Raw genomic sequence first — 18,690 nt, forward strand, 5'->3', positions numbered from 1 at the left:
GCGCAGATTGGCACGAGCTGTTCACGACCAAGTGTTTCGCGTGCGGATTCCCAGTCGAAGCTGGAGATCGTTGGGTAGAGGCCCTGAACAATAATTACCACAGTCAATGTTTCAACTGCACGGTACGCAATTAGTGCGAGAACGCTTCTCGAAATAAACCGATCGATTTCGCCGCTAAGAAAGTCAAAGAAACGGATTGTCAATTACTACCCAAGTTCCTTGTACGCCAGTTGGCCAAATTGCCGCAGTTGCTTCGACCGCGTGACATTTTCAGAACGGTTTAAAGTCGCTTCACGATATCTTAATCGCCGTGCCTATTAAACTCGGAATTCCAAGTCTGCCGCAGTTTACCAAGAAATTAAAACCGAGATACTCGAAAGGAACTCGAAGCAATTTTCCCAATGATCCAGACTTACTCGTTTCAACGCGGTAGCTGCCAAGCTAAAGCTCGTGAATATGTGTACAAATGGAAAATTGTGTCTCGAGACTCTCGAAGATTAGATAATTTAACCCTTTGCACTCGAGAGGTGACTCTCGGTCACCGCTAGGTTCGACGCAGTAAACCAACCAGTAATAATGTTTGTTTAGGTTTAATTTCTTTGGAACTCGAAGTGTCAATAAATCTCAAATTATAGTTCTCATCCTCGAAGTCAATCTAAGCTTAGCATTCGTGGCAATAGAATGCTAAGAAAGCATCTCGAGTTGCTGGTAGATACCGGAAAAAAGGCCTCGAGTGGAAAGGGTTAAAATTTGTCGTAGCATCTAATTTCTTAAACCTGCCGAATTCACGAATCCTATCCAGATTTAATTTCGTTCCAACGCGTTAAATAATTAAATCCTTTAACGTTCGTTAATTAACGATTCCGTCGACCGTGTTTCAGATGTGCAAGAAGAACCTCGAGGGCCAGAGCTTCTACGCGAAGGGAGGACGTCCGTTCTGCAAAAATCATGCGCGTTAATGTCCACCCGTCACGACCCTAACGCACGAAAGGAAAAGGGATAACTGGGATTCATGGGAGGGGAGGGGGGATACCAGAAAATAGAGGGAAAAACGACAAAAAAAAAAGAAGAAGAAAGTCGCGGACAAGACGCGAATATTAGCTTTAAGGGCACGAATTCTTTCTGCACGAATTGTACTTTACCGTGATCATTTCTTGCTCTTCTTGTATCGTATCGGTCGACGACACCGTTACGGAACTAACACAGCGAGACCACTCGCTGAATTCTAATCATAGGACGATCGACGAACGTATTTATTACGAACGAATACGCTGATAAAATACACTGAACGAATACGCTAATTCGATGGATTTGATCGTACTTCCTCGATTATTTCGCACCGCGGGGTTCATCGAAGTCGTCAAGGAAGATCTGTCCTTTCAAGGATGTTCTATAAAAAATTAATTCGTAAAATCAATCGGTAAAGTTTTATCGAACTTGCTAGTCTTGATCTATTCGAGTCGAACTAGATTCGAATATTTATAATAAAGAATTTGGAAGAGGGCATCTCTAGGACTTCTTCTATGACGACGGACGGAACGCCACGAAGCGGCGTCGAATCGAAGCTAAGTCGTCCTCCGACTCAGGCTATCCGATAATTAATTTCGAGAAACTAGTAGATAGTTCAGAAATAAATGGCAGATTAACGCGTACTAACACTGAATATTCATAACTCGTTCGAAACAATGGGGTTCCGATCGGAATAGATTGGTTTTCGCAGGGTTCACATTCGACGAAGCTGTGGTTTTGAAACGCCATCTCATTTACGCCTTTGCGTACGTCGCAATTTGTTTAACGAATGTTTACCTTACACGTGTAACGCCACTGGCTTTGTGCAATAAAGACGTTGAATAAAACGAATAAGTTCGGAGTTAGCCATCGTCTCGGCAATTTCTCTAAACATTTCTCTTTCGTTTCTGCCACAAAGAATCGTAGTCTACCAGCACGGTCTTGCGTATGATGCGTACAAAAATTGACGAAAGCGTGCAACTCGGAGCACCGCCATTTATTTTTGAATTACCTAACGCCTCCGAAGGAATTGAAACGCAGTCGAATTAAAAGCCAGTCCTCTAGGGTAAAGGATGAAAATCTCAAGGACTTCCGCAGAGTCAGGGAAGCTCCCCTGGGGTGTTGACATTCCGCGAACCCCAGGGGACCCGAATACCTCGTAAAATCGTTGCCGCAGAAAATTCTGCAACGATACGACCGACGAGCATCTCCCCGGGTCGGATCACGCAAAGGTCATCCGAGCAATTAGTATTACCAGCATTATCACATATTTCCTGCTCTCAAGGTGGATCCTGGCGCGTCGTCACGAAAATGTCGACCCCCCACGATTCAGATCGCACTGCGTTTCGACTCGGAGACGTCCTGGTTTTGACGTTCAACAACTGCAGTCCGGGAAGACACTCGGAGGACCGGAAGAAGGTTCTCTGGTACCGAATAAGCTTCTAGAAGGCCCGGAGCATGTAGTACGACTGGCCATTAACTTCTCGACACGTTCACAGTCCTGAAAAAGAAAAATGACCGTCAAGACTATCCTGGCCCATCCACAACTGTGCTTGACCTAGGTCGAGGGACAGTGAGCGTGTTATTCTTCGGTTTACGCTACCGAGAAGCAAGTAATGGCGCGCTATTCGTTTGAATAATGGATTGCCAACGACCCACTTATTTCGTAAATGGAGGAACTGGTCTAGATGATCGTTAATTGACGGATACCTGATTCGCGATCGTGGGGGGACACTTGTTACCTTTATCGAGCCGGGGAGCGGAGCTAGGGATCCTCGTGCATGCGAGTCGCGTCGTAAATCATCCGCGCGAACCGTTCTTCGAGACAGCATGGATCAACTTCCTTCTGTTGTTTAATCGTTCGACCCGTTTCCCGATTCAAGGTTCCCAGGACACGCGAGAGGAACCTAACGAAAGCAAAAAGATCGGCTTCGAGGATCGAGGGACTCGCACTTGATAGCAGTTGCCATATAATTTTTAGACAAGGTTACCGATTTCTGTGCCATCATCGCGGGCTCGTGTCAGACAGTAGCTGAAGTAGAAGGACGTTTAAGAAATAGTTGCGAAATTTTAGTGCGTAAGGAACCGCGTTTGGTATCGATCGGGGGCGTCGATCTCGATGCCAGGGGTACCGGGTATCTCGAAACCCTCGATACGTCCGCTTGGCGAGCACGAATGAGCGCGATTTGTGATTATTGTTAATTGGGTCGACTGCTGGCTGAGCACCGCACGAGCCTCTGTATCCGTGTTACGTGTTGCTTACAATAAAATAAAATGTTCATCTAAGATTCATTGATCTCTGATATTTTCCTCGATGCTTCCCTCCACCCCAACTTCGCGGTGGTAAGTAATTACGTATCGTCGCATCAGAAACGGCAGAACGCCGATGGCGGAAGTCCAAAATCGCAGCGCGAAGGGAGTCGCGAGACGAGGTGGGAAACAAAGGAGCTTCTCGATATTAGTCGACGTTTCTGACCTCCTAAAATCGCTTTCTTGAAGGTAAAGGGCTGAGACAACGCGCGAGAGGAATTCGTGACACGTCGAGGGCTAGGTCAGAAACCATTTCTAACGAGGAAGTAGCTCCTCCGCTGATGGGACGTCTCATCGATTTGTCGTTTAAGTAACCTTGCGGTACCTCCTTCCTCCGAAGCCAGACACGCGAGACATTTTTCTGACGGGCCTTTTTGCAACAAATACACACGTCATCGCAGCGGACTTCAATGAACGTACATCTATTAATACCCTGCCAGAGGAAATAGATTCCGAGAAGCAACACTGTTTCGACTAGAACGGAACTCCATGATAAAGCGTCGAAGGAAGTCTTCTACGAACAAAGGTCAAAAAAGGAAAGGAAATATCTGACATCGAGTCTTAACGTAGATGAAAAGCTGCTAATATAAAAGAGAGGGGAACAAGAACGACCCTGTTCGAGGTTTCAATTCGAAATCGTGATCCCCAACACGCGTGAGAAGCTTGAACTTGACCCGTCAGCACCTGACACTTTCCTTTAGTCGGGCAGCCAAGCGGGCCTAATCATTTCACCTACGTTTACTAGATTATTTGGTATCATTCTGCCAGCGTGATACTCTTTGATTCTTTTTATATAAAACTTAAAACACTGCATAGCCTTGGTCTACGCTCAAGTTTATCTTCCTCCATGTCGTGAGATAGATACACCTAAAATTAAGAAAAAAACGAATAAATCGAACGATAGCCAACTATCCAAATGCAAGAATAAGATTCATACTTCAGGTTTTAATTAAAACTTCTTTTATAAAACTTGAAACGTTCACAGCCTTGGTCTCCACTCAAGTTTATCTTCCTCCATGTCGTGAGATAGATACACCTAAAATTAAGAAAAAAACGAATAAATCAAACGATAGCCAACTATGGAAATACAAGAATAAGATTCATACTGGAGTATTTAATTATTGGACTAGTCTGAACCGCAAGCGAAGGGTCGCGTGTCGAGGATAACTATCAGCGCGAGCGGTTATCAGCGGAATTCTTTCGCAGAGCCGCGACCTGGTAGACTTCCGGTGTCCTTGCGGTGTCGCGGTGTCCACCGAAAGCCCATAAAAGCTGTAGCAGCGTCGAGGAATCCGGCATACGAGCAACCTGCGCACCTGCGAGCAGGTCAAAGCGATTGCGTAGACCTAAACGTGGCGGGTGCACCCAGTGGAAATTGGGATTCCGTCCCGCCTGCATGCGGTTCCGTTGAAATATTTGAATGCCAAAGGCTGCTCGCGGAGCATGTCGGCTCGACGAACGACCAGCCCTCGCTGAAGGATTTCACTGGCCGCTGAAGACTACTCAGGATGAGATCCTTTGAACAATAATACGAATACTAAGGCCTGAATTCGTCGATCCTCGATACACCGTGCTTTTATGAATGAAAAGTCTCGACACATGGCAAGATAGAGGACTACACTGTACCCGTACAAGGTGAGCGTACTTATATTTACAATTGCGTGGTCTTGTTATCGAAGAAAGTGATGCATACTGTTCACATTTACGGTTTACATTTAAACATTGGCCTACACTCAAGTTTATCTTTCTGCATGTTGCGAGATAGTAAATATATACCTAAAATTAAGAAATAAACGAGTCAATCTATGCTAATCAAGTACACAAATGCTAGAATAATATTCGTACTTGAGTATTTAATTAAGATACACTTTGTTTCTTCTTTTATAAAACTTACAACGTTTTATAGTCTTCCACCCTTGGTCTCCACTCAAGTTTATGTTCCTCCATGTTGTGAGATAGCGAATCATGCCTAATATTAAGAAAAAATGAATTAATTGAATGATAGTCAACTACGCAAATGGTAGCGTAACATTCATACACGAGTTTTTAATTAAGATACCTTTTGATTCTTCTTTTATAACTTCTCATAAAACTTGAAACGTTGCATAATCCTGGTCTCCGCATCTGGCTCGAATATTTCAACTAGCCACGCTGACAATTCGACGTTCATTTCCAGACGAGCACCCCCGTTTCCTCTGTTCTTCGAAAAAGAAGAATCCCCATCGAGTTGCGTCATGATCTGTTAAAATTGTCTTCCCGTCTCCCGCTTGAGTACAATGTTCCGGTATGGCAGTGAAGTACTTGGACGGACCCTTCGTGTTCAGACTTAACGACAATGGTGCAGGACCGCATCTCCTCATACAGGTACAATATCGTTAAACAAAACGGAAAATCGAAAGCGCGTCCGACTGTGAAAACGTTTCGGCGATGAAAATTCCAAATTTAGAGAGAACCTTTGCCGTAGGGTGTACGCGAACGTTGGATACGTTACGTCACGGTTTTATGTCGCTCGGTGTTTGTTCGGCACGGTTACAAACTTAGCCGTGACCTTGAACTGAATACTTTTCAAGGTACGCACGGTGTACGTAGGCACGTGCATACCTGCCGAGTCTGACGGGATGCGACGCGCTTTTGCGTGCACCACTTTTAGAACCACCAGCGGGGGCTATTAACAATGTGCCACACGCAATAATAAAAGGGCGAAGAATAGAGTCGTCGTCTATCGCATTAACCCTTTATAGGTCACCGATACTCGTTACCACGAAGGGGCGGAAATTTTGTACTTGTAAGTTTCTACGCTCATCCACAAGAAAAAGTGAAAAAAAAAGATGCCCAGGGTGTTCTGTCCTATAAAGGGTTAACAGGACCGTTTTCCTTGTACGAATCGCTGGCTTCCTCGATAAGAGATTCTTGGTGGTAGCATTACGCCAAGCCGTAGCGTCGTTTTCGTTATGCAATCATTTCCTCCTCGCGAACCCTCTATAATTGTGACTCTGAGACAAGGATGGGCATCGTTTGGATAACAACAAATTATTTCAATATAAATAGTGCACCAGTCTAGCCCCAGAGTCTAGATTTTCGGTCGCCGGAGCGTAGGGTTGCGCAAAAACGATGCCGTCGAAGATTCTGGGTAAGGAGACCGAGCTAACGCGACGCCAAACCCAGTCGATCGTTTATTATTAGAGCAGGATTCATTGTTCGAGTTGTGCAGCGAAAGAACGTCTCGTCGATTCAAGAAACATTCGATCGAGCCGCGGCTGCGATTCAATTTCCTCTTCTCGTACTATCAATAGCGAGACGAAACGATTCTGGATTGTGGTAACGGGGGTGTAAATGGTGTCGACGTCCTTTCGCCGCGGATCGATTACGAAGTTGTAAGAAATCGCTCCATTATACAGCCGAATAATAAAAGTAGGCTACCGGTAACAGCGAGAAAGGGACGCGCAGTCGGATGTAATTGTAATTAGAGGCCTTGGCTCGGTTTTAATATATCGCCGGCAGCCATTCCTAATGCTCTAATAACACGACAAATAAATCAAAGGCGTTCTCCACTATTTTCGCGTGCGCGATACAAACTTCGCCAACCGTGGAATGCGTAATATTTGGAATTTAAACGACGCCTGAGCCTAAAATTCAGGAGTGCATGTACATTTTCGACTATTGCACTTATCGTGTACCTTTTCTTTTTCCATAACATCTCTGTTTTTATTATCTTAATCTTTTCATTACTTCTCAAATTTAAGCCACAGGCTTCCGATACCTTTTATACCTTGAAAAACTGAGGCGGACGGCCGAGATTCGAACCCGAGCTGCCTGCCTGGTAGTCGGCTACGCTACACACTGCTCCACCGTCCGCCCCTTGGACGACACTGCGATGCCACTGGTTTACATGCTCGCCGTGCCCTGAAACGGTCGTGGTGACCCATTCTGCTTTGTAAACAGTGCACATTTATCTACAAATCAATCGAATGATAATCAACTACGCAAATGCTAGAATAATATTCATTCTCGAGTATTTAATTATTCGAATAGCCTTAACACGCTGAGAGCCACACTAATTTTTGTGAATACTTTTGTGGGACTGAAATTTCGCTTTGAAATCATTCGAAACTATATAATCTAAGAATTCAAAATTCAGGAATCTTATCCAGATTCATGTCCCTTAACACCTCGTGTTCGGAATAAGTTTTTTAAATTCCTAGTGAAAAGTCCATATATGGGTAACACGGCAGTCAACGCGTTAACGAGGCTGAAGATTTTCGAGCACGCAGTTTCACCTAAATCTACGTCTAAAGTATCGCGACTATTTTATGTGTGGATAGTGCGAGGACGATCCCTTTGGCATGATAAAAGGCACGTTCCCGCCCGAGCGTGCTCGAAAGCGGAAGTAGACGAGCGTTTGCATACTTTTCCACAGGTTTGCACGGAACGCGGCTGGAGGGAATACAGCGGCGACAATAATGTATTCAAAGATCGATGGAATTTATGGTGGCGATCCGGGGGTTTTCCTTCGCCCCATTACAGGCCGTTGCCCTGGCAGGTAATAATGCATCCGGTTCTTCCGTTCGCCTAAAACTTTACTTCCAACTTTAAAACACGTCCCACGGGGTGTACCAGGATTTCTTTACCAGATGGTTACCTTCTACAAATAAAAATAAAAAGAAAGCGTTAAACAGGGATTGAAAATAGAGTCCTGTGATACGTTTGATTTGCTTGAATAACTGTAAAAAAAATCGTTACATTAGTTCCTTTGGAATATAGTTTCCTCGCTGCCTATCACATTCTGAAACTAGTATTTTCGCAGTTTGTCAATAGAATACCAAAAGGTAGCTCTATCTGCAGAAAGGACAATCTTGTCAGGCACCTGAGGTGCATGAAGAAGATGCACGGCTCGATCTACGACTTCAGGTATGGTCTAACACGGCGCTTCTGAAACTATCGTCGTTTATCGACGCCAGAACGAATGTTTAATCGTTATCAAAACTGGAATGCGTCGCGTTAGTCCTACAGGATACAACTTGCCCTCGGAGTACACGAAGCTGGCTGAGGAATGCAGCCGTTGCGAGGAGGACAGGGTTTGGATTTGCAAGCCGGTAGGCCAGAGCCAAGGAAGAGGGATCTTTCTGTTTCGTGTAAGCGCAATGTATCGCATTTAAGGAAATTAAACAAATATTTCGTTATTCTGTAATATCATTCATAACGGAATGTTTCAGAAACTAAGCGACCTCACGTACGATAACACGACGATCGTACAGAGATACATCGAGAATCCTCTTCTGATCGGTGGTTACAAGTTCGATCTGCGACTGTACGTGTGCGTGCCCTCGTATCGTCCTTTGACTATATATTTGTACAAAGAAGGCTTGACGCGATTCGCCACGGAGAAGTTCTCCTTGGAACACTTGAACGATCCTTTCAGACACCTGACCAACTTCTCTTTGAACAAATTGGGTCCAGGATACGCGGAGAAAAAGGAACGCGTCGGCTCTGGTATGAAATAAACGAGATACAATTTATACACTTGAGAAACAAAGTCACATGAGCCGAAGCTACCAACTAATTTTTTAGTACAGAGAGCAGAGTTTGGTAGTTCGACTCATTTATGTATGTATGGCAACCAGTAATTATGTTCATTTTTTCTTTAGAAAAGTTACAGGTGTGGTGGTGTATTGAAATTAATGATCGATAGTGTAGAATTAATACTAACTTAATAACGGGTCTTCTAGGCTGCAAATGGACGTTCAAACAACTGAGAAGGTACTTCGAGCAGGCGGGTTACTTCGACTGGTTCCTCTGGCAGAGGATTGCCTGTTTGGTGAGCCTGACGATACTGAGCCAAGCAGCAGGTATACCGAAATCTTCCAATTGCTTCGAATTCTTCGGGTTCGACGTGCTGATCGACAAGAATCTGAAACCGTGGCTGCTCGAGGTTAATAAATAATCTGATCTCGCGCAAAACTAAACAACCATGCGCTCTTAACACGACTGGCCTCCTAACAGGTCAATCTGAGTCCTGCGTTGAGCAACGACTGCGAGATCGATTCAGAAGTGAAGAAACCCCTTCTGCACGATTTGTTCGATTTATTAGGTCTTCCAGTATGCAACACTGGACTCTCCCTTTTCACGATATGGTCGACGAGCCCAGTCGTCAACGAGGTAGAAGTGTCTTCCAAGTTTTGTAGGGGTCGAACCGTGAAGAAGAAGTCGAAGACGGGTCGGGAGACCGACGGTTTTCTGCATCTGTGCACCGAACTCCAACCTGCTGTACGTATCTATGTATACTTCTGTGTTATACTTCGTTCAGCAGGATGAGGTACTCTGATGAATCGCGTGACTTCAAGACCAATTATTCTTTCAAATAATTAAATCATTTTTAAGATTATCAATATCTGGAAGCACGAATCTCCTGTATCTTATATTGATTCGAAGTGATTAACTGTACATGCATAGTTGTTACACTAATGCATACTTCTTACTTATTTCCATTCTGCTTATCATAATTTCGTTGTCTCATATCTGTGGGGACCTGCTAGCCCCCTTATAGCTCGGGTACCTCGGGATCGCTAAACCCGTGCTGTAGCTGCATATTCGCATACTACAGCCCCTGAGGGTAAATTCTTAAATCGCTCTTCTTTCCCATCTTCGAAACACAGCCATCGCGTTTCGTTCAACAACAAAGTACCTCGTCTCGCTGAACATTAGCCAACAGTGTTCTTCGATCTTGCAAGTACGTTATACTATTATCAGCTGAGACAATCAACTCTGCAAGATTGTTCGAATTCGTGGTCTCGTTACAATCCTCTGTTAGTGGACAAGTACATTCCCCGCGGTTTCCGCGGCACCAATCCAGAGAATCATGACAAAACATCGGTATGGGACAACGGGAAGAACTGGAGCACACCGTGCGTGAAAGAGGGAGGATGGGTCCGTATTTATCCGCTGACTCGAACGAACGACGACAACGCGACGGAGTATCTCCCGTCGTCTATATCCGAGTCTTCGCGGATCCTGGAGAAGGACGTCAAGAGCACGGTTCTTTGTATACAGAAGTAGCGATCCTTGATTAAACGCGTTCAGCCAACGTGGACGACAATTGTTCGATTTATCGTTCTTCTTTTTACAGGTATCTGAAAGCTGCCAAAGGAGTTTACAAGAAAAACGAGAAATACAGAGACGAACAATGCAACGCTATGCTGCGAAAAGCAATGGAACTGAATACCGAAATATGGCTGCCAGGAAAATAATCGTGGAATACCTCGTCTTTCGCCCGTTCTACTTTCTTCTTCGTCTTTAACGCAACCACTAGGCACGATACGCTTCGACAATTCAATTTTTACAAATGTTATTTGAATGGATCGCCATGTTTACACGAATTACATCGATTTGATTTTTTATCGACACTCTGTGCGGTTTCAACAGCCAGACTGTTAATAATAATCGTTCGATAGCGAGATAGATGTTAACAAAAAATATTTTAAATGTAATTACGCTAAATACTCCGACGACAGAATCGTTTCGCTGTTCTGTGTCATTTAAATGTGTTCGGGATGAGTGCAGCGAGAAGATAGCTGACGACGAAGGTGGGAAGGTGAGGGCGGCATGTCTTTTATTCACCAAGAAGTTCTCGGTTTATTGAATGTTTTCTTGAAAATGTACATTAATTCATTCCCTTCGCTGCTAACCTCTTGTCGCGTTCTTCGGCAATCGAAAGCTTAACTCCCTTGTCTCTTGGTAAGCTAATGTACGGCTTCGTACCCTTGCCGATGATAAATACATTGTTCAACCTAAACAAACGATTCGTGATATAATATTTACAATATTCAACGCGATTAAGCAATTTTTAATGCGTTTTTGTTTCCTAAATGGGTAATACTGAAAAGCCTATGTGAAGGCGGTCAGTGACCAATATGAAGGAATTTCATTTTGGCCAATTTTTGACTACAATATTGTTACGCATTATCATAGCTTCGATTATGGCCACTATAGAAATTAACCGAATCTTTCTTTTGCGAAATTTTAAATAGACTGTAACTTGTTACATAAATAAACAATTGTCAATGGGAAGTACCTCGTAGCAAAAGTATGTCCTTGAGAGTCCTTAATGTGGCAAATATCGAAAGATCCAGGATGACGCTCCCGACTGACGACCGTGCCAACACGCCCTAAATTTCTTCCGCCGGTAATCATGCAGAGATTACCTGTAAGATAAGGAATAACATCTCATGCCTTTCCTATAAATATATATAAATAAATGAACTATGTATAGAAATAATATACCTGAATCGAATCGAATCGAATCCAAAATTTTGCTAGTCGCTATGTCCAAATGAATGGTGTCGTTAACCTTGATTAGAGGATCTGGATAACGAATGGTCCTACCGTCGTGTGTTACCAAGAATGGAATACCCTTGGGTCCAGTTTGAACGCGCTTCACCTTGCACAATTTGTACTGCAAAAAGACATTTAACTCCTTAGTCGAATCGAAAGTATTTCAATCTTAATTCAAGCTTAATTTAAGTATCAACAACAAGTACCTTGGCTTCTTCTGCCGTAATTCTGTGAGTAGTGAAACGTCCCTTGACATCATAAATCAATCGGAAGAATTCACCAGTTTTCTTAATAGTAATGACATCTGAAACAAGAAATTAAACTAAGTAACGTGTACAGCATTACATTTTACGAGTATTTATTTAATTAAATACGGAGATGTGCACTTTCTGGGTAATACAGAAGGAATATTTTACTCAATCTGTGACCAAAGTAAAGAACTTTCTTTTAATATTGGCCAATGTTTGACTGCGATATCTCTTTTGAAAGGTACCACAGCTTCGATATGGCCCATGAAAGGCACGATAACATGTATGAACTTACCCATAAAACCAGCAGGATAGTTGGGATCGGTGCGAACTTTGCCGTCGACTCTGATCAAACGCTGCATAACAATTTTCGTTACTTCGCAGTTGGTCAGGGCGTACTTCAACCTGTTACGGAGGAAAATAACAAGTGGAAGGGATTCCCTGAGCTTGTGAGGTCCTGTGGATGGACGGGGAGCGTAGACACCCCCCAATTTGTCCAACATCCATGCTTTGGGCGCATTGAGACGCTTCAGATGCTTCTTTGGACCTCGAGCCTAAAAAAATGTTGACACTGAGTCAGTTATATATTAAATATTCGATAAAAAGTTACTCAATGTCAACGGTATCAACTGATACACTTTACATCGCGGCACTGAATTGTGAGGTTAGATTACCATTTGTTTTTTCTTTTATTTCACTAATTACACTACAATTTTTAAAGAAAATATAATATCAACGTCTGCTACGTGAGACGTTTACCTTTCTAAACGAATTACGTCAACAAATGTTCATGTTATGCATAGACATGTATGACAAAGTGATACGTTCTGCCACAACCTAACCATTTTTATGTCTCGATAAAAGTAAAACGGCTTTAAAGGATCATATATGCGTCAATATTCACTTAGGTTCTCGTAGTTTACATTTCAATCGAATATTAAACGGAATCGACGCATTGTAACTCGGATGTAAGTGGATTTTGCGTTGATAGCGCGTGACAAACTTACCATCTTGGTTTTCTAAACGGAAAAGGCACGAACTCGCGGTGTCGCTGAAAGCATCAGGAAATCCCTTGCGACGCCACTGCAGTCAAAATGGCGTCCAAATGTTGTCAACCGATTCAGACTTTTACGAATTATTATTTTTGTAACAATATCAATTTTTAGTTCTATTAAATTATATTAAATTCGTTATACTAATTCCTCATTTAATAAAAATTCCTTATTTTATCATTTCATTACTTCATACTGCATAAATTAGCTGAGATTCGACAATAATTAATTAACATCTTTTCTATCGTTTATATTCACATCAAAGACTGCCTTAATATAAATTAATTTATATAATTCATACTACGATACATAACATTTTTTATTAAAATATATATAAAAATAGTATACATTTCCAGTGTAAATTCAAGAAGGTTATATACATATGTTTATATAAAAAAGTAAAAAACGTTGCATATGTGTATTAGCATTATTTCGTTAACGTTTTAACAATATCGTCCAATAAGCTAGATGCACCTATTCTAAACAAATCTTTAGTTAACCATTCATCTCCCAACTCCATTTGCACCAACATTATCCATTCCAAAGCCTCTTCCGCAGTCTTAATGCCTCCAGCAGGTTTGAAACCAACCTACAAATAACAGAAGAATAAACATCCAATGAATCAACACTTATTCTGTTTTGTTCAAGACAAAATCTTCTTTTTACATTTACCTTTTTCTGTTTTAACTCATAATAATCTTTGATTGCTTTACACATAACTATTCCAGCAGGTAGAGTGGCATTTACGGATTCCTTTCCGGTAGAAGTTTTAATAAAATCAGCTCCAGCCATCATTGCTACCATAGATGCTGTATATATATTTTCCAAGCTAACCAATTCTCCTGTGGCAAGAATGACTTTCAAACAAACTTTGTTGCCACAAACTGTACGAAACTGTTTCAGTTCTTCGTACAATTCGTTCCACTGATGCATTAGAGCCATTGTTCTATTGATAACAATATCCATCTCCTTAGCACCATTTTCAATACCTATTTCTACTTCCCGAAGACGAGTTTCTAATGGGTATTGGCCAGATGGAAATCCTCCACCTACTACTCGTAAAATGATTGTTTTCACATTGTATCATGCTTCAGTTTAAATGAAGTTAACAAAGAAGTACTTTACTAACCAGTAGCTAAAGAAACTTTATGTTCTTTATCTAGTTCAGCTAGTGCAGTTGCTGCATCTGCAAGTCTCAATGGATAAACACATAGAGCTGCTGTGTGCACATGCTCTTTAGGCATAGACAATAACTCGAGCGGATTGACAGCCTATAATTAATATGTAAAATTGAATGTAGAATTATATACATTATTACAAGCATATCGAACCATAACAATTATAATAATTATGTTGGGATTACCTTTTTACAAACAGCCTTGACTTTCATAGGTGTATCATCCCCTCCTAAAGTAGTTAGATCTATATAGCTTATTGCCTTCATTAACCAACTAGTTTTTGCATCAGTTTTCAGTGATTTAACTTTATTATGTACAGAATGAATTTTCTCATCAATCATAGATTCGTCGAAATTCACTGTAGCTAAAATATAAAAAAGGAATCAATATATTTTAATTAAAGCATATGAAAGTCAAACATGTACTTGGTAGCATTAATTAAATTTAACGTTTGATACTATTGTAAAATTTGAATGTAGAATATTAAATCGCGTACCACTAGTTAGTTTTTGAATATCCATTGTAGTGGAATCTATTAGAAATTAAAAAAAGTTCTTAGTTTGTTCCAATTATTGCCTAAGAAAGCGAAACAGGCGCGCAATAGTGAAACAAAATGGAAAGGAAACGTACAGAAACGTAAGTGACTGTGACACGAATTTGTGGAAGATTTCGTTTAAAAACAAGATTTGATAACAACGCAGTCGTTTACGATTGGTGATTATTTGCACGTGATATGGTGTAAGATGTAAGTTTTGTGTGTATTCGGAGCATTTATTCGCGGGAATGGGCAAACAAATTGATAAAAATTGAGCAAAGTGATAAAGACAGGTTGTCGCGAATATCATCGATCTTGGTTAGAAGTTTATCTATTTGCAAACAATTTTGCTTAATAGAATATATCACGAACCTCTTTGAATATATATCTTATTTAATCAATTAATTAGACAAACTATATCGATGTTATATCATGATATTAATGACGCAAAAATATGAATAAAAAAGAAATAATTTCTCCTCATCATTACACTCTGTATTATCATTGGAAACTATTGCATGAATGTTAATTGTGTAATCAAATTCTGAAATTAATAAGTCGAACTGAATATTGTTTATTTTTCTTTATTGCTGTACATTATACATCATTCGATATTAAAATAAATAAATAAATATTAAAACAGAAGTAAATAATATAAATACTTTAAGTTCTTTGGAACACTGCATAAATTTCAAGTACCATGGCTGAAAAAATTATCGTATTAATATTAATACTTGATTGTATGTACTCTGTTCAAGGACATTTCACTAAGGGTTTATAATTTATTGACTTAGATGGATGTACTAGAAAAAGGAACTATTAAAATTTGTGCTACTCTGAATCAGTATTATCTATGATGTTGCCATTGATCCCAATATTGCGCAGTTTGCATTTCCGACAGACGCGATATTGTACGGTCGAAAGCGAACAGTTCTTCTTCTCCAGTAAAAAGATTGGATTTATGATCGTCCTATAAAAGATACAAAATTATAATACAATGTATTAACAGTTCTACACAATTATTATCATTTAACATACAGAACCATGTGATATTTTTAAATCATCCATTAACATTCTTTTCTCATCTGTATAATCACTATCACCTTCTGCTACAAACAATTTTGTATGCGCCACAGCTGCAGATATAACAACTCGTACCTAAGAAATTTGTTTATTTATATAATAGATTCTTGTAATTGTTGAGTCAATTAGAATCAAGTACTAAAGATATAAGCTTACCTTATTATCATATAATGTATCTATTAATGTAATAAATCTTCTAGTTTGAGATTTAAGTCGAAGGTCTAATTGTGGTACATCTCTTATAATAACAGTGTGAAATACTTGACTCAATTCTAGATAATCACTAGCACCTAGTGGCTGCAAGTAAATGTAACAATATACAAAAAAGAAATAATACTCTGTATCGAAAACTAAAAAGCATATCAAAGAACTTACTCTATCACATAATTCTTCAAAAGTGGAGTCCAGAACTTGTCCACAAGTCTTGTGAAAAGTAACATTGCGACCTCTTATACAAATGGTACGTGCTCTCACAATATCATTTTCCTTCGAGCATAAATACTTGAACACTTTATCTACATCATTCGTTACGTCTTGCCCTTTACTATAGTAATTATTAAATTTATTTTATCTATGTAATAAACATTCTATCGTATATACTATCTACAAATATTTTTACATACATGAAATAAATTTTTTCATCACTAAGTCCAGTTTGTAATCTATAATCTATACCCGAATCTAAGGAATTTACAATGCAATAATTTTTCAATATCTGTATAAATGGAACAAAATTTCCTCTTTGCAATCCATTCTTATATAAGTCATCTGGCGCTCTATTACTCGTTGCAATTACAATTACACCATTGCTAAACAGTTCGGTAAATAATCGTTTCAATATCATTGCATCTGCAATATCAGTTACCTGTGATATACATATTTTGTATTAATGCATGTTACTTTTACTTCCATATATTCAATTATATGCCCCATTATTAAACCTGAAATTCGTCAAAACAAAGTAGCCAAGCTTCTTCAGTAATGCTTCTGGCAACTGGTGGTATCGGATCGAATGGTTGAAGCTTTGTAGAGCTAACATCCCTTACAATAGTCTTCTTCACTTCGTGCACTTTATTATGAACGTCCGCCATGAAAGCATGAAAATGAACTCTTTTTTTGTTCTCAATCTGGAGTAATATGTATCGAAACAATTATTTATCTGTTCGCAACTTAAGAAATTTATTTTATATTGTACTGCATATGGAAAGCCAGTATGTAGTACCTTTGCCACAGATCAAGAGTTTTCTTTATAACATTTCCTTTGCTAAATAAAGTAAACCATTTGTTGATGCAAGTATTCTATTACATGTGTGAATTATTCTGAAATGAATATTATGAATTGTCATATCGATAAACAACAGACAGTTTGGCTCCCCATGTGCACTACTTACAGGAACTGCAAAACGAGATACCTGGCAGCAATCATAGAAAAGATCCATCAACATTGTTTTACCTCCACCAACAGCTCCATAAAGATACAATCCTTTCGGCGGTTGTCTCCTCTTTCTACCGATCCATTTGTCCAACAGACCGGATTCTTCTGGTTTGTACCCATTTATTTCTTCGTAAATAGCTTGCAAAGTCTCGCAAACTTTTATCTGGTGATCATCTTTCATTAACTCTCCCCTCGCTACTTTGTCCTTCAAAATAGCAGTAGGCCCTTCCTTCAGGCTAACATGATCAGCATATCCATAATTTTGTATAAAAGTCAGAGGTTGAAATCGTGTCAGCAAATTCGAAAGACAATTTTGCTTTGGGAATTTTTTTGGGAGTAAACAAATCATTATAGAAGAATACGTCCTACAAGTAAAAGGTCATAATTTATTAGTTGTCTGTATCACTTGCACACGTGGTTAATAATTGTCCAATGAAAGGAACGTTTTCGTTCTTACAAGGAAATATTTAACGAATTTATGTTTAATTTAAAAAAAAAACGAATTAGATCGACTAGAATCGATTAGATACGCTAAAACTTTCGAATAAATACGACCAAGGATATTAGCATATTCGACGGGAGTTGCATTTGACAGACGACCAGGTAACACACATTAACCTTTGCATTACGTATGAAAATGCAATATATGTATCTGGCTTAGAATAGACACTCACACCAGGAAATTTAGAAAGGTAAGTATAAAGTATGATATCCAGATATAATGAATTAATTAATCAGGTATGTGCATACATCTGTAACTTATAGAATTTTCTCTTTACTTTTTCCTAACTATAGTATCATAATCCACGCGTTTCTAGTATTTTGATATCGACGATCAGAAATTGTAGACGAAACAACAATCAATATTTGAATTTTTTATGTATCGCGCGCTATATCGTGACGTAATAAAGAAAAGATTGTGGGGACGTCCGATCCCGCCATTTTCATAACTGATCGTTCACAGGAACGAAGTTCCTCCGATAAGATAAGCGTGTTTGTAATCGTGATTAAAATATTTGATAAAAAATACACGTGAAGATCGAACACTACAATATATTAGTTAGTATGTTCAGTTTATAATTTATATAAATATTTATTGTGTTTATTATCGTTTCTTTAGTTGGTGGCGCCATTGGTGGCAAAATGCCTAAGTTTGTAGCGAAAATAGTTCCTACTGTTATTGCTAGATGACGCCACTAACTAAAGAATCGATACTTATTGCTGTATTAATAATAATAATGTTTTAATAATATACTTAAATGATATCTTGTAGTATTATAAAGCAAAGAATCGTATTAATTATGCTTTTATGAAATATAAGATAAATGGTTTTAAATTTGTCGATGGCGCCATCTAGTAGTAACAGTGGGAACTATGTTCCCTACAAACTTGAGTGTTTTACCACCGATGGCGCCACTAACTAAAGATAAACTTATTGGTGTATTAATAATAATAATGTTTTAATAGTATATTTAAATGATATCTTGTAGTATTATAAAGCAAAGAATCGTAT

At 39.7% G+C, this 18,690-nt stretch overlaps 5 protein-coding genes, 1 long non-coding RNA gene and 1 other non-coding gene across 16 annotated transcripts in view; 2 read left to right on the plus strand and 5 right to left on the minus strand.

Annotated features, from left to right (window-relative positions):
* LOC128876701 (uncharacterized) overlaps positions 1-3,300 on the plus strand; it is a 36,285-nt gene extending 32,985 nt beyond the window's left edge. The window contains exons 15-16 of the mRNA XM_054123265.1: positions 7-122; positions 882-3,300. Of these exons, the coding sequence (XP_053979240.1) occupies positions 7-122; positions 882-959 (194 nt within the window). The 3' untranslated portion in view covers positions 960-3,300. The remainder of the gene's footprint in view (positions 1-6; positions 123-881) is intronic.
* Positions 3,301-3,969: 669 nt separating this feature from the next.
* LOC128876716 (uncharacterized) lies at positions 3,970-9,188 on the minus strand. 4 transcript variants are annotated; one of them, XR_008457109.1, is made up of 8 exons: positions 8,059-8,292; positions 7,726-7,960; positions 5,378-7,271; positions 5,213-5,287; positions 4,974-5,094; positions 4,425-4,834; positions 4,256-4,354; positions 3,970-4,185 (listed from the first exon to the last, which is right to left on the minus strand). It is a non-coding gene; the product is annotated as an uncharacterized LOC128876716 (long non-coding RNA). The 4 variants fall into 4 exon arrangements; XR_008457111.1 differs by lacking the exon at positions 8,059-8,292 and adding an exon at positions 9,026-9,188 and having other exon boundaries at positions 4,102-4,354; XR_008457108.1 differs by having other exon boundaries at positions 4,102-4,354.
* Positions 4,811-10,782, plus strand: LOC128876706 (probable tubulin polyglutamylase TTLL2). Of its 4 annotated transcripts, XM_054123273.1 has the most exons (10): positions 4,811-4,953; positions 5,495-5,682; positions 7,736-7,858; positions 8,123-8,226; positions 8,321-8,450; positions 8,532-8,808; positions 9,045-9,247; positions 9,319-9,582; positions 10,066-10,367; positions 10,442-10,782. In XM_054123273.1, the coding sequence occupies exons 2-10, from the start codon at positions 5,605-5,607 to the stop codon at positions 10,560-10,562; spliced, it is 1,602 nt and encodes a 533-aa protein (XP_053979248.1). In that variant the 5' UTR covers positions 4,811-4,953; positions 5,495-5,604; the 3' UTR covers positions 10,563-10,782. The 4 variants fall into 4 exon arrangements, with proteins under 4 accessions (XP_053979248.1, XP_053979247.1, XP_053979249.1 ...); XM_054123272.1 differs by lacking the exons at positions 4,811-4,953; positions 5,495-5,682 and having other exon boundaries at positions 7,270-7,858; XM_054123274.1 differs by lacking the exons at positions 4,811-4,953; positions 5,495-5,682; positions 10,066-10,367 and having other exon boundaries at positions 7,270-7,858.
* A 140-nt stretch (positions 10,783-10,922) lies between these two features.
* LOC128876710 (40S ribosomal protein S4) lies at positions 10,923-13,004 on the minus strand. Of its 2 annotated transcripts, none has more exons than XM_054123287.1 (6): positions 12,902-13,004; positions 12,190-12,448; positions 11,853-11,950; positions 11,596-11,767; positions 11,387-11,516; positions 10,923-11,102 (listed from the first exon to the last, which is right to left on the minus strand). In XM_054123287.1, the coding sequence occupies exons 1-6, from the start codon at positions 12,902-12,904 to the stop codon at positions 10,976-10,978; spliced, it is 789 nt and encodes a 262-aa protein (XP_053979262.1). In that variant the 5' UTR covers positions 12,905-13,004; the 3' UTR covers positions 10,923-10,975. The 2 variants fall into 2 exon arrangements, with proteins under 2 accessions (XP_053979262.1, XP_053979263.1); XM_054123288.1 differs by lacking the exon at positions 12,902-13,004 and adding an exon at positions 12,569-12,586.
* On the minus strand, positions 11,168-11,300 carry LOC128877718 (small nucleolar RNA SNORA16B/SNORA16A family). Its single transcript, XR_008457297.1, has one exon. It is a non-coding gene; the product is annotated as a small nucleolar RNA SNORA16B/SNORA16A family (small nucleolar RNA).
* A 242-nt stretch (positions 13,005-13,246) lies between the features above and the next one.
* LOC128876709 (deoxyribose-phosphate aldolase) lies at positions 13,247-15,090 on the minus strand. The gene is made up of 5 exons (XM_054123286.1): positions 14,621-15,090; positions 14,310-14,488; positions 14,076-14,217; positions 13,619-13,998; positions 13,247-13,535 (listed from the first exon to the last, which is right to left on the minus strand). Exons 1-5 carry the CDS (start codon positions 14,643-14,645, stop codon positions 13,374-13,376), a joined length of 888 nt encoding a protein of 295 aa, XP_053979261.1. The 5' UTR covers positions 14,646-15,090; the 3' UTR covers positions 13,247-13,373.
* A 137-nt stretch (positions 15,091-15,227) lies between these two features.
* LOC128876708 (putative ATPase N2B) lies at positions 15,228-17,991 on the minus strand. Of its 3 annotated transcripts, none has more exons than XM_054123284.1 (8): positions 17,852-17,991; positions 17,155-17,542; positions 16,684-16,869; positions 16,366-16,607; positions 16,118-16,286; positions 15,899-16,039; positions 15,698-15,817; positions 15,228-15,629 (listed from the first exon to the last, which is right to left on the minus strand). In XM_054123284.1, the coding sequence occupies exons 2-8, from the start codon at positions 17,524-17,526 to the stop codon at positions 15,507-15,509; spliced, it is 1,353 nt and encodes a 450-aa protein (XP_053979259.1). In that variant the 5' UTR covers positions 17,527-17,542; positions 17,852-17,991; the 3' UTR covers positions 15,228-15,506. The 3 variants fall into 3 exon arrangements, with proteins under 3 accessions (XP_053979259.1, XP_053979258.1, XP_053979260.1); XM_054123283.1 differs by lacking the exon at positions 17,852-17,991 and adding an exon at positions 17,635-17,787; XM_054123285.1 differs by lacking the exon at positions 17,852-17,991 and adding an exon at positions 17,733-17,751.
* Positions 17,992-18,690: the final 699 nt, after the last annotated feature.

This window comes from Hylaeus volcanicus, chromosome 5 (genome assembly GCF_026283585.1).
Source record: "Hylaeus volcanicus isolate JK05 chromosome 5, UHH_iyHylVolc1.0_haploid, whole genome shotgun sequence".
NCBI lineage: Eukaryota > Metazoa > Arthropoda > Insecta > Hymenoptera > Colletidae > Hylaeus > Hylaeus volcanicus.

Coding starts and splice junctions, on each gene's coding strand:
- LOC128876708 (XM_054123284.1), bottom strand. CDS start 17,526: ATGATTTGTTTACTCCCAAAAAAATTCCCAAAGCAAAATTGTCTTTCG. Junction 16,870..17,154: donor TTTTCTATGATTGCTGCCAG/GTATCTCGTTTT, acceptor ATATTACTCCAG/ATTGAGAACAAAAAAAGAGT. Junction 15,630..15,697: donor TAAAAATATCACATGGTTCT/GTATGTTAAATG, acceptor TATCTTTTATAG/GACGATCATAAATCCAATCT.
- LOC128876706 (XM_054123272.1), top strand. CDS start 7,535: ATGGGTAACACGGCAGTCAACGCGTTAACGAGGCTGAAGATTTTCGAG. Junction 8,451..8,531: donor GAGGGATCTTTCTGTTTCGT/GTAAGCGCAATG, acceptor GGAATGTTTCAG/AAACTAAGCGACCTCACGTA. Junction 9,248..9,318: donor TGAAACCGTGGCTGCTCGAG/GTTAATAAATAA, acceptor GCCTCCTAACAG/GTCAATCTGAGTCCTGCGTT.
- LOC128876710 (XM_054123287.1), bottom strand. Junction 11,768..11,852: donor TTACGGCAGAAGAAGCCAAG/GTACTTGTTGTT, acceptor GTCTTTTTGCAG/TACAAATTGTGCAAGGTGAA. Junction 11,103..11,386: donor GGACATACTTTTGCTACGAG/GTACTTCCCATT, acceptor TCGTTTGTTTAG/GTTGAACAATGTATTTATCA.
- LOC128876709 (XM_054123286.1), bottom strand. CDS start 14,645: ATGGATATTCAAAAACTAACTAGTG. Junction 14,218..14,309: donor TCAAGGCTGTTTGTAAAAAG/GTAATCCCAACA, acceptor TATTAATTATAG/GCTGTCAATCCGCTCGAGTT. Junction 13,536..13,618: donor ATGAGTTAAAACAGAAAAAG/GTAAATGTAAAA, acceptor TGTTATTTGTAG/GTTGGTTTCAAACCTGCTGG.